Source organism: Desmodus rotundus, chromosome 3, assembly GCF_022682495.2.
Source record: "Desmodus rotundus isolate HL8 chromosome 3, HLdesRot8A.1, whole genome shotgun sequence".
Lineage (NCBI taxonomy): Eukaryota > Metazoa > Chordata > Mammalia > Chiroptera > Phyllostomidae > Desmodus > Desmodus rotundus.
Genome location: NC_071389.1, coordinates 30638275 through 30663995, shown reverse-complemented (window position 1 = coordinate 30663995; position 25721 = coordinate 30638275). Strand labels below are relative to the sequence as shown.

General features: G+C 50.5%; 1 protein-coding gene across 2 annotated transcripts; it reads right to left on the bottom strand.

The window, feature by feature from the left end:
* Positions 1-879: 879 nt before the first annotated feature.
* On the bottom strand, positions 880-25415 carry FAAH (fatty acid amide hydrolase). 2 transcript variants are annotated; one of them, XR_008426493.2, is made up of 16 exons: positions 25080-25415; positions 14270-14383; positions 12230-12364; positions 11869-12002; positions 11584-11790; positions 11297-11337; positions 10932-11056; positions 9270-9395; positions 8667-8764; positions 7444-7543; positions 7100-7140; positions 6211-6250; positions 5639-5747; positions 5018-5163; positions 1903-4764; positions 880-1206 (listed from the first exon to the last, which is right to left on the bottom strand). XR_008426493.2 is itself a non-coding variant. In XM_053921483.2 (15 exons), the coding sequence occupies exons 1-15, from the start codon at positions 25347-25349 to the stop codon at positions 4636-4638; spliced, it is 1815 nt and encodes a 604-aa protein (XP_053777458.1). In that variant the 5' UTR covers positions 25350-25415; the 3' UTR covers positions 880-4635. The 2 variants fall into 2 exon arrangements, 1 of the variants encoding a protein (XP_053777458.1); XM_053921483.2 differs by having other exon boundaries at positions 880-4764.
* Positions 25416-25721: the final 306 nt, after the last annotated feature.

The following is a 25721-nucleotide window of genomic DNA, read 5'->3' as shown; positions in this document are numbered from 1 at the left end:
GCCTTTTGTCTGAGATAAGTCAGCACCCCTCTCTCAGCTTCGGTTTCCCTCTGTACAAAGTGGAAGTAATGATGCCTGTTTTTTCAAATGACAATGAATTGTTAACTCCACAGCATAATAGGTGGTGAATCCTATTACTAAGACACAAGTGCCTGTTTTAAAACACGTACAGAAGCACACATAGGCCCTTTCAGCACTCCTGACAGTTGTAAGAGGACAAAGACCCTTGCCTTGGATAAGTGGGAGTTCCTGAAGCAGAGACACAGGAAGTGTTCCAGGCGGAGAAAGCACAGTGAGCTTAGAGATGGGAGGTGTGCAGTGTCCCAAGCAACACCTGAGGGCCCTGTGGCCGGGATGTGAGCACTCAGGAAGGGCAGGAGACCAGAATAGACAGCATCATACACGCCAAGCATGACTTTGTAGGTCATCGTCAAGTCTCTGAACTGAGAGTGATACCAAACGTCTTAGGTGTGATCAGACTTACATTTACCAAGGTTACCCATTTCTGAACATGGTAGCTTGTATCTAAGAGGGCCACCATCAATTCCTTCAACTCCTAGTATGCACAGCCATTCTCCCTTTGGGAGGTACAGTCCATTCCTCACTCTCCTTGAACCTGGGCAGGCCTTAATGACTTGTTAGCTCAATAGAGTATGTTGGAAAGGATGTTATGAACTTCTGAAGTTAGATCACAAGAAGACTTGCAGCTTCTGGAATGGCCCCTTAGAATGCTCACTCTTGGAGCCCTGAGCTGCCATGCCAAAAGTTTGACTACCCTGCTTCGGTGACCACGTGGAGAGGCCTCGAGTCTGCAACAGAGATGGCGAAGGGCCCAGCTGAGCCTGTCTACCAGCTGTGCCCACAAAATCATGAGACATGTAAGTGAAATCATTTTAGTCATTTCAGACTAGGTCATCTGTCAGCTGAATATCACTAAAGAATGACTCCAGTTAATGTCACATACAGCAGAAGAATTAACTGTCCAAGTTATGCCTGGATTCTGGACTTCAGGAATTGTGATTTTTGTCAAGCTGATGTTTTTTGTTTTGTTTTGTTTTGACAATGAAATAGATAATTAGAGCACCAAATACTAACCTGGGATAACAAGATAAACTATTAGAAAACTATTACCACTATCACTCACCTGCCTTGTGAATCAGGCAACAGGAATAGAAAATCCATGATACAGAAATAAATTGAGATCATCTGATTTAAAAAAAAAATGTTAAAAGGTCACCCAACTGCCATATGAAGGACAATTTGTTACTAGTCTGGAGATGCGGAAGGCCAGGCAAGAAGCTGTGGCAATGGACCCAGGAAAGGAGGGGAAGCTGAAAGCAGTCAGTAGCAATGTGACTTAGAGGGTCTTGGCACAGCCAGACCCATGGTCAGAGGGGAGGAAGGGGCTGGCTATGCCGTCACTCCCCTGTGCCTCAGCATCATGGGACACCAGGAAGAGCTCACTGCAAAGGCTCTGACATAGACTGACCCAGTTTTCTATTCTAATTCCCTCACTTCTAGCAGTGGGACCTTGGGCAAGGTATGTCACCTTTCTATGAAATGGGAAGATGCCTGTAATTCAGTTAATAAGTGGATTAAATGGCATGACTATTAAGTGCCCAGAAGGTAAATAGGTCATAGTAAGTTCTTGGTAAATGCCATCAATACACCCATTCCCTTTTAACCTGATCAAGAGTCACCTCATTACTCCATGCATTAAATAGTTAGGGTCTTCACTAATGCAAACTGCCTCCCTTCCCCGTCACTCAGCAAGCATCCTTCAGGTTGTGTGCTCCAAGAGGACAAGAACCTCATCTGCCTCGTTCATCACTGCAGTCCCAGTGCCCAGTACAGAGCCTGGTCCCTAGCAGATTCTCCCTTAATGTTCATAGAATTGAGTACCTTATAAGCACCATTCCACATGCCAATAGTGATGAGCAAGACAAAGCACAGCTCTCAAGAAGCATGTTTGGGTCAAAAAAAAAAAAAATCGTATGATTCCAGATAGTGATAATGCTATAAAGTGCAAAGGGTGGTATATTACAAAGTGTCAGAGAAGCTGTTTAACTAGAGGGTGACCAGGAGAGGTGACATTGGAGCCAAGTCTTCCAAGCACAGGGTCAGCTAACACCAAGGCTGTGATGCATGGACCAGCTTAACATGCTCATGTGGCTGGAGCATGATGAATGAGAGGAAGAGACACCCAAAGTGAGGCTGGAGAGGTGGGCAAGGGCCCCTTCACACAGGGCCCGGTGGGACACAGGATTTTGTTCTTGGTAGGGTGAGAAGTCATTGGAAGATTTTAAGGAAATGACTCAATCTGATATACACCTCTAAGGGGTCACTCTGGCTACTATATGGAAAATTGGTTGGGGGACAGGTGATGATGGAAGTAGGGAGCCAAATTAGGTTACTGCAGTGTCCAGGAGAGGCAGGTGACTTGGATTAGACAGTAGGAGTGGAAATGGTACTTCTGCAATGACCACCTCTGCCACCTTTCAGCAGCATTTGGCCCCTATTCCCCTTTCCCCTAGTTCTGATCACCTGAAGAACAGACATGCTTGTGTCAATGTCTACCACCCCCATGAGCCCAGGGACCCAAGGATGGGAGCCAGGCCTGGCTGAGCTCAGCACCACTAAGCACAGGGTGGGTGTGACCACGCTGAAGCTCTAAGGGTCAATCACGGAACCAGTGAAGGAATGAGGGAGAGGCACCCTCCACTGCAGCCTCGCATCTGAAAGCACAAGGATATCAATAACCAAAAAGAGAAAACCGGGCAGATCGCGTGTACTTTCATGGAATTATATGAGGCAAAATGACACAGCAGTTACGAGGAACCAGGGAAGAGTGCAGCAACTATTGGGTCATCCCATCGAGGTGTTCATGTGGGTTGGGCCTTCTAGTCAGCGCCAGGGTGTGGGGCCTCACACCTGCTCTGACACTGGTGCCACCAAGGCAGGGATGCCCTTGGCAGAGAATGTTGGTGCCACTGGTTCTGCAACCTGGGGAAGGAGAAACAACAGGATGGCGAAGGAAGGCAGCTAGATCTGAAAAGAGTTTGAAGTAGGCCAGCTAAGGAACCTGGGGCCCACCCTGCTGGAAGGCTCAGGCTCAGAAAGACCTTCTCCAGCAAGCAGGGGGTTCAGGGCTGGGACCAGGGAGGAGTGAGGTGGCCCTGCTGGCAGCGCCAAGAAGTCTGTCGCTAGCGAGCTAGCCTTCTACCTGCCAGGCAATGCAGTGCAGTGAGAGGTAACCTGTCAGACTGAGCTGACACAGCTCACTCGTGTCTCAACTGCCAATTCCCAAACCTCCTCTCTCTCTCTGCCCCCGGACCACCTCCCTAGCTCAGGCCTAGGTGATTAGGATAATGGAACAACCTCCTTATTAGGATAAAGGAAAAACCTCCTTATCCTTGTCCAGCCTCTGTCCATCCAGCCTACTCTCCTCGCTGCACTTGTGATCATTCAAGTTCCCCATTGCCCTTGAGACAGGATTCAAATTCCTGAACTGGCCCCGAAAGTCCACCCTGGTCTGGCCCCACCTACATCTTCACTGCTTCTCCTGTGCCCATTTAATATACCTCCCTCTACCAAACTCATCCTGGCCTTTGGGCATACTGTTATTCCTTCTCCCGGGGGTGTCCTCATCCCCTATTTCAGCCTCTGGGAACCTTCTAGATTCAACAGAGGTCCTCCTGATTCAGGAAGCCTTCTCAGACCAACATAGTCCTTGGCCAGCCCTCTCAGCACTCTGACAGACTGCCTTGTCTGGTGCTCACCTCCCCAGGCCTGCGGACCCTTCTCCCCAACAGGACCAGCTCAGGGTCAGCACTCCACTCCTTGATCTTTTGTGCCCAGCCCTGTGCTGGCCACTAAGGACAAAGATACACAGTGCGGTCCCTGCCATCAAGGAGAACCAGTACGCTATGAGAGGTAGCCCCCCAACCCACCCACACATACAGATGCCCGATACATGGGGCAGGCTGAGGGAAACTGGCCACCTACTCCAAGGCTCAGAGGAAGGAGGGAAAGCCTTCTGGAGAAAGAGGGATCTGAGCAGGCCTCAAAGTATCTAAAGGTAGAGGAGCAGCAAGGGCATCCTCAGCAGATGGAAGAAGCAAAAAAAGGAAGAAGCGAAAGGGCAATGTCTCTAGCAAAGCAGGACTCAGTCTAAGGTGGGGTACGGGGAGGAGAAGGGTGAAGTGCTGGGTCTGTAATGCCCACTCTGAGAAGCCTGTGTCCACCCTGTATGTGATGGGAACCAGGGGAGGTCTGGGAGCAGGACACTGACATGGCTGGGGTCAGGCTCTAAAAGGCCAAGTCTCCGACCCTGTGTCCTAACAATGATGGCCAGGAAGTACACAAGATAGAAACCATTTTTTGACTCTTAGTGGGCCTTTGCCCATGTTATACCCACTGGCTGCCACATGTGGAGGGGTCAGGGTAGAGACTGGGGACCAGGCAGGGGAGCAAAGTCCAGAATCAGGGGGTCTTGGCTTCTTGGAGAGGTAAAGGGAAGGAAGCCTGTGCCCCCAGGTAAATATTTCCTTGAAGGGTGGTGGCTGTGCCCTGACTGGGCTGGGTGCAGATCGAGTGGGTCCTCCGGAGCCAGCTGGGCAGCTGGGCAGGCAGCGGTCAGAATGGCCGTTTTTCAGGGGTCATCAGTTGCTCCACCTCCCGCATGAACCTCAGACACAACTCTTCTTGCCAGGGTAGAGCCACGCACTGCACAGCCACAGGCAGCCCCACACTCTTCTTCATGGCCTGCAAGGGACACAGGGATCAGGATGGGAGGTAGCAAGGCAGGATCCCACCCCAGGTCCAGAAAGCACTCCAGCTGGAGGAGGGGCAGCACAGCAGGGCCAGGCTGCAGTCTTTAGGGGTCTTGCATTAAAAAAAGAGAGGCAAAGACTCTATGTGCTTATACTGTTTCCTCCACAGAAGCTAGAGTTAGGGTACAGGTGAGTCCAGGGGAAGAGAGATGTGGAGTTGGCCAGCCCAGTCCCTGGGACCTCACCTTCCACAGCACCTTGTCCCAGATATCTCCAAAGTAGCCCCTGTAATGCTCCATCTGGGCCTCATCCTCGATGGTCACTGTGGTGACTGGCACCACCCCCGCTGGGAAGTCCAGGCAGTTGTAGAGTATAGTGTAGCTGACGGCCCCTGAGACACAGCACAAGTGACTGGAGCAGCTCAGTGACTTTCAGTGCCAACTGTCCTGTCTGCACCTTGGCCTCCCACCCTGTGAAATGGCACCCGGCCTCCACAGATAGGAAAAGGCTCTCTCCCAGGGCTGAGACTTGAGTGAGTGACAAAGCCCCCACCTGGAATGTTGCTCCTATTTTCTTGGCTTATCTAAATCCCCCCTGGACTTCAAATACCACCTCCCAAAACCATGCACTCTGTAACTCAAAATCTCCAACTTGAATAGTGGGGAGGACAGGGAGCCCATTCCTTCCCAGGGCATCCCACAAGACTCCCATCTCCCCAGCCAGCCAGACTATGAGCCCCTCAAGAGCCAGGTCCTCCCCCAGGGATCCTCTTCTACTTCCCAGCGGCCCCACCAGGCACAGGGCTGAACTCATAGAAGAGAAGGAACGGGTAGGGGTGTCGGGCACAGTGGGGCAGCAGGACTCACCTGAGGCCTTGCCTGAGGCATTCAAGTCCATAGCAGGGCCCAGCATGGGGGTGAGCAGCACGTCCAAGTCCAGTGCCCTCCACTGGGCAATCACAGAGTTGCGGTACACCTGGGGAGGGGACCAGCACAGGGGGAGCGCTCAGACCCAGCCCCTCACATGAAGTGTCCAAGGCAGGCACTGTGTGCCTGGGGTGGCTCTGGCCCCTGTACCTGCCCAGGGGTCTAAACTGAGCCACAGCAAGATGGAGGTCCTTAGGGCACACAGGCATGGCTATTTTCAGGGGGAATCAATTTCTCCTCCTCCATGACCTGTGGACACCATTCTTCCTACCAGGATGGTGAAGAGGGGTGAAGAGGTGTCTAGAATAGGAGCCTCAGGCTGACCCAACGTCCAAGGACGCGCATTTGGGCAAGTGAGGGTCAGAGAGCAGGGCCCAGGCAGGCCGGGCCAGGGAGGGGAAGAGGGAATAACAGGACGTTCCGGGGCCAGTGCCCAAGAGACTCCAAGGCACATGCCCTGTCCACCCCCACCCCCACCCCACCCGAGTCTAGTCTAGGGGCTCTGGCCTCACCTCTATCGCGTGATGCAGTTCCCAGAGCTTTCCAGTGGACCTGGCAGAGAGAGTGAGGTCACCAGCTGTGATGGCCACAGCCATGGGGATTAGCAACATCAGAACACTACTCTTAACGCCTCCCAGGTCTCACTCCTGCAGGGACCCACCTCATTACGGGAGCTCTGTGAGGGAAGTAGTGCAGGGCAGAAGTTCAAATCCCTACTGTCCTGCTGAGAAAATGAGGGCCCAAAAGGGACTTAGGCTGGGTCACTTAGTGACTCCACAGTAAACTAGGCCTGATTCCTAGCTACCCTTAGCAGAAGACAGCTGTCAAAGGTCCTAAATGCCTGGTGATGAGAGAAGGAACAAGTCCACAGGATGTCAGGCCTGAAAATGGAGCAGCTTATGCCCTGCTTTTCCTGCTCAAGACACTAGGGGGCAGGTAAGACTCTGTGCAGCTCAGTTCAGTTCAGATGGCTAAGAGCAGCATTCTTCATAGGTGCCCATATCCCTCTTCCCCTGCCCCACAGCAACTCCTTCCTGGCCCCTTCCATCCATGCCCAGTCAGGCCAATCTTCTCGTCTCCACCATCCCCATCCTGTTATCTCCCTCAGGCCCTTGCTTTCCAGCCAGACCTGAACTTTGCTACGGGAACTTCAAGATCCCATCTGAAGGCCACAGAGGAACTGAGTAATAGACTCTTTAACTCAGTATCTCCAACTTAAATAGTGTTGGGGACAAAGAGCTCCCATCCTCAGCACTAGCCAAGTTGGAAATATTGAGTAACAAATTTGCCACCCTGTCTGGGCCACTTCCAGCCTCAGAGCTATTTCCCACCTCCTTTCCTGTCAGAAACCCAGGTCAAGGGGAGAGAGAGGCAGGCATCTGAGCTGGGAAATGTTCTTACCGAGACTTCATGCCACTGAGAAAGGCTGACAACCTTGGGAGCTGCAGAAGGGCAGACACAGGGTCAGTGACTCAGCTTTGGGCCAAGTGCTGACAACAGCCTTCTGCAGGCCAAGCCACCCGTGCCTCCTCCCTCAGTCGATCCCTTCACATCTCAAGTTGACACCCCTTGCAGCATGCAGGCTGATTAAAGATTATAGGGCATGGGAGGAGAGGAGTCTGGGTAGAAACTGAAAACAAGAAGAGACCGTGCCTGCCCAAACTAAGAGAGGCTAAGGAGAAGGGGGAAGAGCCTCAGACACTCCCTGTCACCCACCCCACCCCTTCCACTCCCTGTGCCCTCACCAGAGGCTTCAGCAGGAAAGCCAGCAGTCCTTTAAGCCACCTAGGCAGCTTCAGAGCCAATATCAGGTTCCCCAAGCAGGGGTCCACGAAATCACCTTTGCTGGGAGACAAAGAGTCAGTCTAGGCATCCCCACCCCAGACATCCCTCCTGGCTTACCCCTACCCACTGCATTCCCCCGCCATTTTCTACTCAGCAACCCTTGTCCACCTCCCTCCTCGCCAGACTCGGTAACCACTGGTCTCCGATCCCTTCATCTGCCTCCTTTCAAATGTGTGACTTGTTTCTGCTATTCCTTCGGGATGCCTGGGCTCGACCCCCAGTGGAGCTCCCCGAGGCAGGACTCCATGTCGCACTCCTGGCAAGCTCAGCTCAGAGCACTAAGGACCAAGGGCAACATTTCCAAGGCCAGGGCTCGATGCTGAGGGCACCCTGTTGATGACGCCAGCCTGGAGGCACCAGTGGGGCTGTTCTCTGGGGCCATCCTGGTTCCAGATCTCAGGGAAAGGTCTCAGGCAGCTGATCCTGAGCCTCCATCCCAGGGCTAGAGTGAGGGGTAGCACCTTCTACTGAAGCCTAGACCATACTCGGCTACTGGGGGAAGTCCAGTCAGCCCAAGCATGTCACCATGAGGCACCTGCATAGCTCTGTCCTCTGCCTCTGTCAATGTTTAAGGTCTAAAAACATACAAGTAGAACCAGCTTCCCTCTCTAAATGTGAGATCTGCTCTTAAAGTCCCTTAAAGTAGGCCTGGTCCAAGCCACCAACTTTACAGAAGAGAAAACTGAGACTCTGCTTGAAAGGGAAAGACATGGCCCAATTCAGAAGAGCCTTCAGTCACAGCATGATGTCTAGGCCCCTCCCCACCTGCTTGATCCTGCCCTTGTCTCTCAATCTTTCCCAGACAGACAGGTAGCTCCCTGCCCATCTCCCACCTCCCACAAAGCCCAGCTCAGGGCCAGGCCACAGATGCTCAGTCCAGCCTCCCCTTGCACTGGCACCTTTCTAAAGTCTCCCTGGTAAGGTGTATCCAGGCTTAACCTGCAGTTGGAGATGCAGTGTGGCCCCTGCCCAGAATGCTTAGTCCTCCTTTGTGTTCAGCTGAGGCCTGTCCCCCATCTTTCCCCAGGTGGCCCGTCCTTGGGGGTTAAAGCACCCTGCTGCTCTCCCTGGGTCTACCTATGTCCTGATCCCACCACAGACCCCGAAGCGCATCAGCACTCACAAGTTCTGTAGGAAGCTGCTGCCACCATCGCTGAACATCCCACCTATTGACAGGGTCTCCAGAGCATAGGGTATGTTGTTTGGCAGGAAGGGAATCAGCTGCAGGGATTGAAAGGTGGAAGACCTCCGAACCTAGAAACCCTTGGGTCTCACCACCCCCATGCTGCGAAAGTGGCCTTGAGGATGGACTAGACCAGCTCTGCCACAGAGTAGCTCTCACTGGAGCCACAAAGGTAGCCTTACTGGCCCGTGAACTCCCTGGAGGCACACACAAACTTGCCCGAGATGAGTAGACCAAAACCCACCGGCCAACTACCTCAGGGCCCCGGGAACGTGTGGGCAGCGGCACACCGCTGTTTGCAGGTGATGAAGCCCTCCCAACGCCACGTCCACACATCCCTAGCACAGGCCAGTTCGCCATTAACCACTTACAACACTCCTGACTAGCCCTCTATATACTGATGCCACAGGGACACAGTTCCCATCCCCAACCGCAAAACAATCAGGGTGCAAGGATGCCAGGAAGGGATGGCGGCCATGGGTGCCAGGAAGGCTTCCCTGAAAGAAAGGCCGTGCCAGGACTTCTGGGCTCCCGCAACCATACCGTGTGGCCAGCAGCCTCAAGTCTCTGCTTGGTTTCCAGCAGAGCCCGCTTCATGGCCGGGGTGGGCATGGTATAGTTGTCTGTCTCATAATACCCCACACGCAGGGGCCGACAGCTTGTATAGACCTGAAGACAAAACCCAAGAGTCAGAGTCAGGTCAGGAGCCAAGGCAAGGCTCCCAAAGATGGGAAGCTACTCAGCCAACACAGCTGCCAGGCTGCAGCCTGGATCCGCTGAAAACTGACTGCCAGGAAGGCCAGCCCCGTTCACAATATACCCTCAGGATGGCTCCACAGGCGGGCAGATTCCCCCATAAGGAAACTAAGGCTTCAGATCTAGATAAGGAGACAGGCTCACAGTGGGGCTGAAACTGTTCCAAGGCTGCCCAACACAGAGTGACAATACCAAGTCTGGAACCCAGGCATCCTGTCTCCTGAGCCGAGGCTCTGCACTGCCCGTTTCAAGAATACGAATCCTGATTCTGTGATAAATTGTTCCAGACCACAGGACAAGGACCTCATTTCCACCCCCCTCCCTTTCGGGGAGGGCGTCGCAAACCACTGGGTTCACTTAGAACATCCTTCTCTGCTGCGGCTGGGAGCTCACCCATCAGCCCAGATGTCCCACCTGCCGAGAAACACCAAAGCTCATTCTCCTGCCCAGGGCCCTCAGCCTCTCCAAGGCAACCTGGGCCAGGTGAGGGACAGGTGCAGCTTACTGTATACATCAGTGTGATTTTACTATTCACTGTCTACATCCATTTAACTTGACTACTCCTGAATGTTTTGTACATAAAGTACAAATAATTTTACTTTTCATTCTTGAAAACCCCATCAACTCTTCTAATAGAAGTATCAAATGAGTTAATGCTCTAAGACTCCTTAATTCCCTCACCTCAAAAACCCTCACCTTGCTGTGTCCACCAATCCTAAACTATTATTACACCATGGTCCTTACAAACCTCTATGCTGAAATACTTGCCTGAAACCAGACTTTAAAATCTCGAGGAATATCCCTACTTTGCCCGCCGCTCCACCCATCCTCCACCACCACCCCTCCCCTCCCCGCCCTGTTGCTACTAAGGGTGTGTTGAGGTAGTATTCTCCCTCACCACAGAAATTAATGAACTCAGCTTGGTCTGATCAACAGGCTGTTTTTGGTGGTATTTTGGGGAGCCATCATGCAACACGGTCCACAGATCCCAGCTTTCGCTGGCAAGGAGACAGCTCTGCCTTTAACTGTCCTTAACTCACTTAGCCCACGTGCCAAGCATCACAGTGAGGGCTGAGGATATGGACACAAATACTGATGAAAGGCTCCCATTTGCTGAGGGTCATACAGAGCAGGTACAGGAGTTCTTTCTCAAGTTGTTCTCAGTGCTGGGAAGCGGTTTCTCAGTGATAGCAGCAGAGGCTGGAGCTAGAAGGCAGAGCCTGTCCTCAGCAGAGGTTCCTAGCTGCCAATTTGAAGTCTCTAAACGCAGGTAAGGGTTCCATCTGGTGGCTATCTTGGAAGCAGCAGCTGATCCTGGTCTCAGAGAGCTTGCTGAGGATGGTTTTCAGGAGACAGGGCCTCCATGGCCTGCCCCTCCTGCCTGGGGGCTGCTCTCTGGGCTCCAGTGATACTGAACCCACCCCCATGCCCACCCCCACCCCTACTCACCTCCTCCTTGAAGGGCAGTGGGGGCACGGTGGGGTCCAAGCGGAACATGTCCTCACACAGCAGTGCTCGCAGGCACAGTGCCAGGCTCTCCACGTCCCGGGCCATGGGGCCAACTGAGACCTGTACTGTCAGGTGGGGAGGGGAGGGAAGAGAGATCACTCGGCCCCAATGGGCTCTGGGGTAGAGTCCAAGTAAGGGCTGGACCAAGGAGTGTGGGCAGAGAAAGGAGGTAGGAACTCAGACCTAGAGTGGATGGGGTGGGGAGGGGGCAAACTCTGCCCCCAGGAGAGGCGGGGGCAGAAGTGGATCAGGCAGAACCCCTCCCCGCTCCCCACCCAGAGCACTAAGGGAACCGCAGACCTCACCTGCCACCTGTCCATAGATACAGCCCTTCAAGCCAATCTTGCTGGATAAGAAACACAAGATGTTGGAAACAGGAAAGAGCCGACCTCTGCCCCTCTGCACACCCATACAGCAGCTCTGAATTCTTACCATTTGGAACCAGGAACCAGGGCCAGTGGTGTTGTGACACTCCCTCCCAGAAAAACCCCAGTGAGAGAACCCCTGCCTGCAGCCCAGAGAGGTGGGAAGCTAGGCCAAGGCCACACAGCAAGCGTCCCAAAAGGTCCCTCCATCACCTCCTACACCATACCTGAGGCGGTTCGCTGTGGGCTTGAGGCCGCAGATGCCACAGAAGGAGGATGGAAAGCGGATGCTGCCCCCAATGTCAGTGCCTAAGCCCAGGAGGGAGCCTCCAGCTGCAATGAGCGCCCCTTCACCCCCCGAGGAGCCACCTGGGCTCTTGCAGGAGTTCCATGGGTTTGTGGTCTGGCCAAACAGGGGGTTGCTGCAGTCATAGCTGGAGGAAGCAGGAGTGGGTCAGCCATTTCACACTGGCACAGGTGACCCTGCCTTCACCCCGTGCCGGAGACCCAACCTGAGCATGGACTGGGGGATGTTGGTATGCACGAAGGGCACAGCGCCCTGCAGCTTCAGCACCTGCACCACCACGCTGTCACACTCTGCTGGCAGCCCCTCATTCACGCTCAAGCCCAGGGTCGAGTCCTGGCCCTAGAAGGAAAGATGGGCACCGAGAGGGACGTGGCTGATGAGTCGGGGCCCTTCGGCAGCACAGGGTCCTTTCCCACCACCCTCTCACAGGCCAAGGCAAGGCACACCACAGTGCCCACGCAAGGCCTCTGGACCTGATACTTCCTGAGGGCCCAGGGTAACCCAGGATGCAGAGCTGGCTGGCAGGGATGAGGGAAGTTGAGGCCTGATACTGAGGCAGGGCACACCTTGTAGCTGAAGCACTCCTTGAGGCTCACAGGGACACCGTAGAGCAGGCCCTGCCTTGGGGCCTGGGACAGCTGAGTCTCACAGTCTGCCAGGTAGGTGGTCACGCAGTTGGTCCCTTTGTTCACTTCCCAGGCCTAGGGGAGGGAGAAGTGGACACAAGGCAGAGTGAGGCTGGCCTTTAAAAAAAAAAAAAAACCTAACAAATTGTGGTAAAATATACATAACGTAATATTGGCCTTTAAAGTATACCCAGGGAAAGGGTAGTCAGCACCATGGCCCAGAGCCCAGCAGATAATCTAGGACCCAGCACCCATCTCACTGGGGACATCTGGCCCCAGCCGCACCCTGGCTACCTCTGGTCTTCAACCCCAAGATGAAGAGAGAGAGTAGTCCCAGCACCAGGGCACAATCAGGGCACTCAAAGGAGCAAGATACTGGCATCAGAAGCCCCCAAAGGGAATGAGTTGGGAGGAGGATGACCCTTGGCCACTCCCCTCCTCCTTCAAGCCACATCTCTGCCCAGTGAGGCAGACAGGAATCAGACAGCGGCAGACCCCCATCTCACACCACACTGGGAGTCAGCACGGAGCAGGGCGAGACCCAGGCTCCAGCCTCCCAGAGCCCAGCCCACTCTCGTTTGCCCCAGGCCTGGCCCACGTCTGCCCCAGGAACTGTGCCCTCTCCCAGGAACGACTGAATCTGATAATCAGGTCACATGGAGGAGAGACTGACTCATACAGAGTAAAGGGTTGGGAGCTTGACTGAAAGCAATGACCTACTCATAGTGGCTGTCTGCCACTAGGCCTTGCTGAAGCTCTCACACCACACTCAACGGGGCCCTACGGGAGGGAAAGGCCAGGGAAGAAGGAGGTACAGCTTTCAGGAAATACTCTTGTTCCTGTGAAACACCTGAGAAAATGCACGTAGGTCCTGTTGTCACACTCAGGCTCATGAAATCTGTCTCCAGGCTATGGAAGGCAGGAAGGCAGGAGGCCAATTTACAACCAGAATGCTTTCCGGTGACCTCTTTCAGGAAGTCATACACAAGTCACATTCATAACGTTATTTCAAACGTATTTGTTGAGCACTCTCGATATGAAAGACATACTGCCCAGCACTGAGGTGCAAACACAAATAAGACAAGCTCTGTCCCCCAAAAAGCTCACATTTGACATGGGAGAGAAAAACAAAGCAGGCCCTGTAATGCGATAAGAAATGTGCTACCTCTGGCTGGGAGGGGAGGAGGGCAAGGGAGGCTTCATGGAAGAGGGGATTCCTTCTCTGAACCCTGAAGGCTCAGCCAGGGGTACCTGTTGGACCAAGCAGGACAAAAAAGAGGGAAAAGAGCTTTCTAGAATAAAGGAAATTCACATGAGACAGCACAGAGCATGCAGGCCCTAGGTGCCAGGGAACTGCCAACAGCTGAGCTACTACTGATGCCCCAAGCTCCCGAAGGCCTTGGCCAGACAGGAAGCTGGAGACAGGGGAAACAGAAGGGTAGAGACTGAGGAACTGGAGACCTGAAAGGGATCTGGCCAGGAGGCTGGCCCTTGATCACGAAGGAAGATAGTGGAGGAGAACCAAGGTGGCTGAAGGGCGGGGGGGGGGGGGGGGGGGGGGGGGGGGGGGGGGGGGGGGGTTGCGAGGGGCGGGGATAAGGGGGTGGACTAGAGAGAGCCATAGAAAAAGAACAGACTAGACTTCGTGACCAATGGGGTGGGGGCAGGAGGGAGAGAGAAATCTAGGCTGAAAGCCAGGTTTCTGGCTAAGACAACGTGCTCAGTGTCCTCTTCCTCCCCATACACAGTCAGTCTCTCTGTCTTTCTCTGTCTCTCTGTCTCTCTCTCATTCTCTCTCTTCTCTCCCTCACATACAGACACACACATCTCTGCAGCTCCGGCTCCTTCCCACCCCAGCAGCCCCTGGCACTGTGTTACCACCAAAGCCCTCGGCAGGATAAACTCCAGGCCAGGTTTTCCCCACAGCCTGTGCAGGAAAGCGATTGCAAGAAGATCACTACTGGCTGTGGTTGGCCTTACCTTTCCCAGATAGGTGAAGAGCACAGCCTGTGGAGACAGCTCCCCATTGTGTAACTTCTGCACCAGCTGAGGCAAAGTCAGGGCCAGCAGTGCCTCTGAGTCCAGGTCAGGGTTCTGGGGAGACACCTCAGATCAGTCCCCGAATCCCTGCAGGCCCCACATGCCTGCGGCAGACACCTGAGGCCCACGTCCTCCTCACGTCCCCACACCTACTGAGCAGATGCTCACTGTCTTATGCCAACCCATCACAGACATGCCCACCCACAAATCTGAGGCTGTGCCCTCAAGCCCTTGCCGCCTTGGACAGTACAGATATTGTCTCTTCACGAAGTTTCCTGGAGGGGCATACCCAGGGAGAAGCCATGCTCAGGCTGATTTATTTTTAATAAATAAGAATTAATTAAAATAAAAAACCTAGGCTCTGTGAAAGATGAAATGACAAAGTGTACACTGGAGGGAAATATTTGCAAACCCCATATCCAGCCAAGGGGTAGGGTCCGAATGTACAAAAACCCTCAAAATGCAACAGTGAAAACAAACACTCCAGTCACAAAATAGGCAAAAGACACAAACAGGCATTTCATTGAAGAGAACATACAGATGGCAAATAAGCAAGTGAAAAAATTACAATCACTGAGACATTATGACACATACGCCGGGACACTTTAAATGTATAAGAACAGTCCCACGTGCTGGCGAGGATGTGGAGAAACCAGTCACCGTGCATCGGTGGTGTGATATGAGATGGTATAGTTGCTCTAGAAAACAGTATGGTAATTTCAAAAATAAACAACAATAACAAAAACACGCAATTATTGCACATCCCAGCAACTCAATCTCAGGATATTTATCTCAGAGAAATGAAAACTTGTGCCTTAAGGTGATATTCAGAATTTGCACATTACAAAGAGAGGTCTCACTGGCTTGGCTCCAGGAGGAAACCCCTGAACCATTACAAAGCACCACCATCGATGGCTGCCCGCCGTGTGCCAGGCGCCGTGCTGGTATGCTCTATGTTTTCATTAAATCTACTACCGTTCCCTTTGTAGTACAGTAAAGAAACTGAGGCTCAGGGAGGGGAAGTGCCTTGCTTAGGACCACATAGGCAAACTATAGTTCTCTGCCCACCCAGCACAGGCTGCCCCTGGCTGTCCACCTGCACCTGACCACTCAGCCGCTAACACGGGAAAGTGAAAGCAAGAAGATCCCACCCTGGGTGATTAGGCTGCAGCTGAAAGCCACATACAAAAGAAGATATTTTTCATTCATTCCACAGATATGATGCTTACTCTGCACCAGGTGCCACACTAAGCATGGGGGTTATAGCTGTGAACAAATAAGGCGTATCCATGCTTTCGGGGGTTCACACAAGGCGCAGATTAAGAGTGAGCAGATAATTAATAAGTAAACAAATATGAATTTTAGACAGTGATTAATAACATAAAATAAAACCAGGTGCAGGAAATGGGCAGCACACAGGCAAAGGGTGGGCAGGAAAGAGCTCTCTGAAGGACAGACATTGGATCAGATACCTCATGGCCAGGTTTCAAGGCTCCCAGAGTCCCTGGGATCAATCCCTACCAGCAAACACCCAGCTACTTCCTCCTCAAGGGTACTGGGCTGATTAGAAAACTAGGCTAGAGGAGATCTGAGTCATAGCCACCCATTCTCATCTCGATGGTCTCTTGCTCTTGTCAAAGTCTCCAGGGGCCTGCTTGTTGCCAAATCCAACACAAACTTGACTTTGTTTTTTTTGCTCCATGTCTCACTGACTAAACATCAGCTTTCTTCAGTTTTCCCTTGGAGATTCCCCTGGGCCTGGAGATACCACCCTCCCTGATTTTCCTCCTGCCTTTCAGCTACTTCTGTCATTCACTTATTCAGTCAGTCAACAAACATTTTCTGAGCATCCACTATGTGTCAAGGACTATGTTACGGACTATGAATTTAAGAAATAACCAAGACAAGCAATTCTCTGCTTTCAGAGAGCTTACATTCAAGAAAACAAATTAACCAGTAATGAACAGATCGTGGCAAGTGTGAGAAAGAAAAGAGTGCGGTGGTAGAAATAAGCAGAGAACTGATTGAGATGGCACGGGCAGGCCTCTCCCAGTAGGTGACATTTCAGCTGTGATTTGAAGGATGAGAAGGAGCCAGACAGTAGAAACAGACAGAGGTTCCTTGGGGTTCCCTCTGGGCACCTCTTCTTCCCTGTCTGATACTGGGAGAAGTCATTCTTTCTGGTGCCCTTCTCTCCAGGCTTTCCACCTGCCCGATGGCCTCCTGATCCTCTACCCAGCCTGACCCAACTGAGCTTAACTTCGTTCCAAAGGCTTAACTTCTTTGTTGGTATAACAGCTTTATTAGTTCAAATCAAGACATCACACTAACCCATCATAATGATGTAGCACTTAGCTCTTCCCTGGATATTTTTTTAAAAGTATACAAAATGAGCCCTGGCTGCTGTGGCTCAGTGGATTGAGCGCCTGTGAACCGAAAGGGTCACCGGTTCGATTCCCAGCAACCCTTTGTTGTGGCCTAGCCCTGGGTTGTAGGCTAGGTCCCCAGTTGCAGACGCTTGAGAGGCAACCACACATTGGTGTTTCTCTCCCTCCCAACCCCTCTCTCTAAAAGTCAATAAATAAAGTCTTTTAAAAAATATATACAAAATGAAAAGTGAACATTCCCCCAACTCTGGGACCACCCTACACAGTCCCTCTTCTTGGGGGGTGGGAGGAACCAAAGTTAACAGTTTCTGATGAAACCTTACAGGAAAAAAAAGTTTATGAAAAACCCACAATGTATAGAATTGTTGCCCTATATTCTATTTTTGCACAAACAGATCATACTATACACAGTACTACACCTTGACTTTCTCACCTCACAATGAAACTAGCAAGATTGCTCCCCCCCATTATATAAATAAGTGATCATTGTTTTGTTTGGCTTTGTTTTTAAATGCCTAACAGTATGGCAAAGAAAGTAAAAATCACCAGAGGGCCTAACACTGGGGTAATTACCACGAACAGTCTGGTGGCCATCATTTCCTGCCTTGCTACAAGGTGCCAGAGTTCCTGTGCACTTCAACTAGAAGCTATCAGCAAGCTCTCCTCAATTCTCAGTATAAATTTTAAATTCTTTCCTAATATTCTCCTATGCTGAAAGTTGATGACACCACTGCTAGCAACTATTTTAAAGTCTTCAACTAGTTCCCGGGAAGCTGAGACATTTTCTCTTTCACAAGACACCAAAAGGAAGTCTGCACCTCCAGAAGACTTGGGGAAATTTAACTTTGTATGGAGAATGCAGGAAAGTGCACAGATAACTTCAGCTGAGTGTTTGGCCACTCTATATGCACACTTTTTCAAGGGAAGGACACTATACCTACCATTGAATCTGTGGGCCAAAAGAAAAAAACAGGATTCTATGGAACAGAACCTCAGAGGATGAGCGGATCATAAATTCCTAAGTGGGCAGGTCATGGTGTGTAGTCATTCCCCGGGCCTATACAACTTCTTTAGTGAGAGGTTTTAGGCCAGCTTGTCCTTTGTTCTTGTGCATCCAGGTTAACACACCTTTGAAATACCAGAAGTAATACCACTGTAAGGGAGTATTAACCCTCAAGAGAGCACATAATCTTATTAACTCTCCAGTAATCCAATCCCTGCCTTGCTGTCTCCAACTATCCTTACGTCCCCTCCTTAATTTCAAAAGCATAAAAGGACCTACAAAACTTTTATTCTCTGGAGCAGCGATTTTCCATCAGTGTGTCACAAGAATTTTTAATACCTGACTATTTAGTCAGAAGCACTGCCTCTTTTCCCTTAGATTGTCAAATTTAAAAACGACAACAGCCAACACAACAGCCATCCCATGTGAACGCCCTGTCATGAACCATAAATATACAGGTCATGTAATTAGAGCTGCATCTTATGGGTCACATCACATAATAAGGTTGTGTCTGATTGGTTACTTCTTGGTGCCAGAAATTCTTATAGCCCTAGCCCAGTACCTCAGTTAGTTAGAGCATCCTCTGATTCTCCAAGTTTGTGGGTTCGATCCCCGGTCAGAGCACATACAAGAATCAACCAATGAATGCATAAATAAATAGAACAACAAATTGATGTTTCTCTCTAAAATCAATAAATTTTTTAAATATATTTTTTGATTGTGCTATTACAGTTGTCCTAATTTTTTTCCTTTTTCCCCCCTCCACCTGGTACCCCCCATTCCCTCCAGCTATCCCCCCCACTTAGTTCATGTCCATGGGTCATGCATATAAGTTCTTTTGCTACTCCATTACCTATACTGTTCTTAACATCCCCTTGTCTATTTTGTACCTACCAATTTGTGCTTCTTAATCCTGGTACCTTTCCTTCCATCTTCCCCCTTCCTCCTCCCAACTGACAACCCTCCAAATGAACTCCGTATCTATGATTCTGTACCTGTTCTGCTTGTTTGCTTAGTTTGTTATTGGGATTCAATTATTGATAGTTGTGATTTTATTGACATTTTAATGTTCATTGCTTTGATCTTCTTTTTCTTAAATAATTCCCTTTTCGCATTTCATATAATAATGTCTTGGTGATGATGGACTCCTTTAGTTTTGCCTTGTCTGGGAAGCACTTTATCTGTCCTTCCATTCTAAATGTTAGGTTTGCTGGATAGAGTCATCTAGGTTGTATGTCCTCACCTTTCATGACTTTGAATACTTCTTGCCAGTCCCTTCTAAGCCTGTAAAGTTCCTTTTGAGAAATCAGCTGACAGTCTTATGGGCACTCCTTTGTAGGTAACTCTCTGCCTTTCTCTTGGTGCTTTTAAGATTCTCTCTTTATCTTTAACCTCTGGCATTTTAATTATGATGTGTCTTGGTGTGGTCCTCTTTGCTTCCATCTTGTTTGGGATTCTCTGTGCTTCCTGGACTTGTATGTCTATTTCCCTCACCAAATTAGGGAAGTTTCCCTTCTTGCTCTTCCTCCTTCTCTTTCTGCACCCCTATGATTCAGATGTTGGTATGTTCAAAGATGTCCCAGAGGTTCCTAAGCTTATCCTTGTTTTTTTGGATTCTTTTTCTCTTTCTGCTGTTCTGATTGAATGCTTTTTCCTTCCTTCTGTTCCAAATCATTGATTTGATTCTTGAGTTCATCCCTCCATTGTTGGTTCCCTGTAGATTTTTCTTTATTTCACTTAATGCAACCTTCATTTCTGCCTGGGTCTTTTTTATGGTGCTAAAGTATCCAATGAGTTCCTACAGCATCCTGATAACCAGTGTTTTGAACTGTGCATCTGATAGTTTGCTTATCTCCACTTCATTTAGTTCTTTTTCTGGAGCTTTGTTTCATTTGGGCCATATTTTTCTTTGTCTCTTCACTTTGGCAACCTCCCTGTGTTTGTTTCTGTGTATTAGGTAGAGCTGCTTTGACTCCCTGTCTTAGAGTAACTGTTAAGTTGTATGGGGTGGAGCCTTAGGTATTGCCAGGGCAGGACAACCCATGTCACCCCTCTGTGTTGCTCTGTGTGGGGGAGAGTTCACAGAGGGGACAATGCCACTGCCTGGCCTCTGGAGTTTTGCAGAGCAGGAAGCTGTCTCCCCACTTGCACTTCATTTTCTCCCCATGTGCCATGGTGCCCTTCCAGCTACTGCCCTGGTGCTGAATCCCAGAGGGCGTGGGTCTGTGTGAGTCCTAAGTCCAGTTGTGGGCCCCTTAAGAGGACACAGTTTCTTTTACTACCCTAACCCTCACTGGTCTTTATAGCCAGAAGTTATAGGGACTTTCTCTCCTGGTGCTGGGCCCCTGGACCAAGTGGGCTGGACTGGGGCTGGGATCCCACGCTCCCAAGGTATCCCTCCCAATTTTTATCCACCACACTTGGATGTGGGACCTCCTGTTCCCATCTCTATACCTCTCTGCGCCATTCTGCACCTCCACACCTCTCTGTACCTCTCTGCATCTCTGCCCCTCCTACCCATCTGGATGAATGTGGCTTCTTTAAATCCTTGGTTGTCAGACTTCCACACAGCTTGATTTTCTGACAGTTCTGGGTGACACTTGTTTTGGAGTATAGCTATATTTTTTGTTATAGTTGTGCGCAGAGGTGAGGTGTGTTTACCTATGCCTCCATCTTGACCAGAAGTTCCAAAATCAGTAATTTTCTTTTAAATTAAAAAAAAATAATAAAAATCCTTATATACAAGTATAGGCACCTATGTTTTTAAAAGAGCCATCAGGGAGCAAAAGGTACGTAATTATTATTATTTTTTGTAAGTCAATCAAAATTATACCTATTTTTTGTCAGCTAGGCAAAAATATATTTTTTTTATTGTGCCACAGAATTTTAGTAACTAGTTTATGTATACAATGAGATGAAAAAGGTTGAAAATCGCTGCTCTGGAGCAATTGAGATCTTGCTCCCCGGCATATGTTTGTCTCAAAAAAACTCTTATAAAAATTCTCTACAGGTTTGGGCATTTCTATGTCAACAAATCATGATCACTCCTCCATCTGTTTTCCTCCTTTTGAAACACCTACTGTCCTAATTTCAGGCATCCTGGATTGTCCTCCATGTCTTCTTCATTTTCCCTCTTGGTTTTTTAAAAATCACTTTTGTTCTATTTCAAGATATCTCTTCCGGCCAAGATGGAGGCATAGGTAGATACACTTTGCCTCTTCACACAACCAAATGAAGGACAACAACAAATTTAAAAACAAAAAATAACCAGAACTGCCAGAAAATTGAACTGAATAGAAGTCCAACAATCAAGGAGTTAAAGAAGAAACATTCATCCAGACCAGTAGGAGGGGTGGAGATGGGCAGCAGGGGTGGAGAGGACTCGTGGCAAGGCAGTGGCTGGAGGACCAGGCGGTCCCACATTTGCATACAGAAAAACCAGGAGAGACAACTGGGGAGCGAGAGAAACCACACTACCCAGGGTTCCAGCGCAGGAGAAAAAAGCCTCAAAAACCTCCAGCTGTAAAAATCTGTGGGGGTTGTGGTGGAGAGAGAAACTCCCAGCCTCATAGGAGAGAATTCATCGGAGAGACCCACAGGGTCCTACAACATACACGAACCCGGGTACCTGGGAATCAGCACCAGAAGGGCCCCATTTGATTGTCGGTAGCAGGAAAAGTGACTCATCATCACCAAGCCCTCATTATATGAAATGTTAAAGGGACTTATCTAAAAAAAAGAAGACGATCAGAAATATGAACAGTAAAATGGCAACAAACTCACAACCATCAACAACTGAACCTAAAACAAAAACAAAAACAAACTAAGCAAACCATTAGAACAGGAACAGAATCACAGAAATGGAGATCACATGAAGGGTTATCAGTGGGGAAGGGGAGGGGTAGAGTGGGACAAAGGTACAGGGAATAAGAAACATAAATGGTAGGTACAAAATAGACAGGGGGAGGTTAAGAATAGTATAGGAAATGGAGAAGCCAAAGAACTTACATGTACGACCCATGGACATGAACTAAGGCGGGGGGGGGGGGGAGTGCTTGTGGGAAGGGGGGTGCAGGGCAGAGGGGAATAAAGGGGAGGAAAAAAATGAGACAACTGCAATAGCATAATCAATAAAACATACTTAAAAAAGATATCTCTTCCATTTGATCATATATGCTAATGACACTGCTCTCAACAAGAACTATACTGTCCTTCAATTCATCTACTGAAGCAGGTTCAAGGTAGGTTTGGAGAAGGCCAAGAGATGGAACTCAGGTCAGACCCATTTGAAGGAAGTGACGTTTGTAAGACCAGTGGGATTTTGACAAAACAGGTTGTAACAAATGTGGGGGAAAGACATTGGAGGTAGAACTGCAAGTGCAAAGGCACAGAGGCATGAGCAGCTGTTCTGTGATCGCTCTCCCAGCCGTAATATTCTGCTAACAGTACTCCCTCTTACACACTGGAAGAATAGAGTCAACTAGGTATTTCATCACCAAAAAAGAGTTTATTCAGGAAAAAGAAAGGACTGCAATCCAGTGTGTGCAGAATTGAAAAACCATATGCACACACTGAACCAAACAAAGATGGAGGAGAGATTTAACAAACAGGCGGTGGAAGTGAAAGGGAGGGGCTGTTGCAACCATAGAACTCTGTTATAAACAGTAAGGTTGTTCCTCATAGGGATATCCAGTGACAAATAGTGGCAGAACTCCTCCCATAACCCCGAGCTCCTCCCACAGGCCTCCCCATTATGTCCAGGTTAAAGTCTCTGTCATAATTTTATCAATCTCTTCAATCTAGAAAGGATATCAAAACTCATTTAGGAAGCAGGGTGGGGAAAATAGACAGAGTTGTTACGGGTTGTTAAGCTCAAAAGGTCAACAGAGTTAACTAGAGACAGACCTGGCTCTACGGTTGTTCTAGATCTAAAGAGAGACAGGTGTTTTGTGATGATTCAGGCAATGCTTACAATTCTCCCCTCCTTCAACACAGGAGGGGAGAATACAGGAGTTATCTAGGTTCCCATCGAGCTTAGTGTGGAGTCTTATCAGGCAGGAGCTGTATTACAAGCTGCTGTCATGTCCCAGGGCCTGCTCAGAGCCCTGCTTCCCTTAGTGTCCCTTGCTATTCAGGGCCAGGCAGAGAAAGCCCCAGAAGAAAGGCTGCTAAGACAGCTTCAAAGTCCACACCTCCAAGTCATCCAGTGACTCCAGAGCCAAGCAGAGGGAGCCTTAGAGTCAGGGAGGTTCGGGGCTGGAGCCCAGTTCAGCCTACCTCCTACCTGCTCCCAAGGCCTACAAAACTATTGTCATCAAGATCCCACCCCTTTGCTCCTTGTTCAAAACAACGAGATTGAGGTAACTCTCTCTCTCTTATCCAGTCTTAGCAAAACTGAAAGAAAATCTCTTGGCTTCCCCTCCTGGAAGAGCCAAGCTTTGGGGTTCTAAGGCCAAGCTCTGTTGCCCCAGGCAGGGTGTATAAACAGCTCTTTGTATTTCAGGGTCAAAATTTCTGCCCTGGAGGATTCCATTCTTAAAATTAATGAAAGGTGGTAGTTCCAGAGGGAAACTAGATACTGATGCTTGGAGTTGAAGTGAGGGAACACCATCCTTCTACCACCCCACACTCCTGCCAGCAGGTGGGCTTTTTGCAACTGGGAAAGGAGTTCTGTAGGCAGCCACTGTGGGCGGATTCCTACAGCTATCTCACCGCAGGATTTGGAGCTGGCAGAACTCAGCTGACTGCACAGAACGACTTGGTGCCTTGGGAGTGGCTGAGCAGATCCCCACGTGGGGCACCTAGGAGCTTAGGCAGAGGAGAACTGCACTGTGGAGAACCTGTGCTCCAGTAGGGGAAGTGGCCGGTCTGGATTGAACACCAGGGCCTCCCAATCAGGGTGGAGGGAACCCTAAAAATTGACTGATGGTAGACTTTTCAGCCAGCTTGAGAGTGGAGGCTGGAACCAGATACATTTCGATTTCAATAAATACATAAATATCATCTATGCTCACCCAGGAATGATATGGAGCAAATTCATGCCGATACATCTAACCAAAACCTCACCACAGTCATGGCCACACCCTGGGCGTGGCTGGCATCCAAGGTCCAGTCTCCTTTCCTAATACTTCTCCACTGGAATGAGGCTGGATAGTCCCACTGAGCATCTAGGTTCTAGTTCCGGCTCAACCCCAACTCTAAAATCACTTGTGGCATCTGAGTATCTGTTAAGAGGAATTTTCTGTGACTCCCTCCAAGTCTCCCACCTAGGCACACCTTCCTGCCTCCTGTTGTCTCCATCACCTGGACCACCTTCCTACCTGTCAGATAGGAATCCTATCAAAACACATGCCCTCACAAACACTCATAGCAAGTCTTTTCTCCCTCAGCACACACCACAACTACCACAGTTCAGCATTTTGATTTCTAACTAGGTCTGGTGCCTCATGTAAATGGAGAAAAAGCCCCCTCTTCTAGGACCCTCCTCTGCCCCATACACACACTAAGCTGATCTAGAAGGAGAAAACCTTGCTGACAGATCACCCAGGGAAGGTTGGAACTAAATGTGCTCATAGAAGGGGATTGTCAGGAGTTGGCCATGACAACCTGAGCCATAGGAGCTGGGGAGACTTCCATTCCAGCCCAGCTCATTGGGGCAAGTGCCTCTCTGGGCCCTCTTAGGCTCCTCACTCACAAAGAGTTTCAACTGTAAGCTCTCCGGGTTCCCTTAGCAATCACCCGGTGATTTCACAGTCCTAACCCTAGCATCCCATTGGTTCTCACGCCTGCGTTTTAGCGTTCTAATAGTGATCTTTAGATTCTTTGGCATGGAGCAGAGCTCCTCTTTTTTTTTTTCCTTCCTTCCTTCCCTTCCTTCTCCTCACCCGAGGATATGTTTTCATTGATTTTTAGAGAAAGGGAGAGAGGGAAGGAGAGAAGGGGGAAGAGAAAGAGAAACATCAATAGATTGCCTCCTGTACGCGCTCCGAGGAGTTCGAACCTGCAATTTAGGTATGTGCCCTGACCAGAATCGAATTTGTAACCTTTTGGTCGACTGGACTATGCTCCAATCACCTGGCCCACCCGACCTGGGCCAAAGCTTCTCTTTTGACCCAGTGCAGATGGCCTTCTAAGACCTAACCTATCTCTTTCGTTTCCCTTCCTCCCCTTGGCCCCACCTGGCTCAGAAAGAGCGCTGAAGGCATTTGGGCAAGAAGGGGTTCCGAAAGTTACAAACCTACGCTGCCCACACAACTGCGCTGCCCATCACATGCCCCTCCGCGCGCGTCAGGGCAGCTGAAAGTGCTGCTGGGGGTAGTCCCAGCCTGCGCCCCTGGACCCCGATCGGCCCGACAGTCACCTGGAGCCGGAAGCGCTGCGCTGCCTTGTCCATGCTTTCTAGGGCCGCTTGCTGTTTCTGTCGTGCCCGGGCCGCCGCACCCCGCGCCGTCCGGCCACCGGACCAGCGCAGGGCCACGGCCGCTGCCACGAAGCAGCAGGCCACGGCAGCCCCAGAGGCACTGGAGAGCGCAGCCCACAGTTCGTTCAGCACCATGATCTCCGGCGGCAGAGAGCTACGGAGAGCAACCGAAGAGCCAGCACTCGTGGATTCCGCCGCAAAACCCGGCATGGATCCGCCTGCGTGGAGGAGCGGGAGAAGAGCTGCGTTGCCGCAGGCCCCCGCCCCCGGGAGCGCGCCGTTGCCAGGCAGCGGCCGGAGACGGGCGGCACGCAAAGGTCAAGGTCTCGCTGGCCTGCCCCGCTGCCCCGCTGGGGTCGCTCCCTGCGTCCTCGTGCACAGGGTCACGCTGAGCTGGAGGACCGAGAGGAGCACCCGCTTCCTGTGCGCGTCCACAGAAGCACGGGCGTTAGTTACCAGCGGTTCGGCGCCGGGCCTTGGCCCGGCCTCAACCCAGTGCATCCCAGAGCCCCAACTCCTGGGAATACGCAGAGAGCCGACGCCCCAGCGGGAAAGGCCAGACAAGGGGTCTGGGAGACAGAT

Coding starts and splice junctions, on each gene's coding strand:
- FAAH (XM_053921483.2), bottom strand. CDS start 25,349: ATGCCGGGTTTTGCGGCGGAATCCACGAGTGCTGGCTCTTCGGTTGCT. Junction 11,338..11,583: donor CCCACAGCGAACCGCCTCAG/GTATGGTGTAGG, acceptor TTTCTTATCCAG/CAAGATTGGCTTGAAGGGCT. Junction 5,164..5,638: donor TGCCTCAGGCAAGGCCTCAG/GTGAGTCCTGCT, acceptor GCTGTGTCTCAG/GGGCCGTCAGCTACACTATA.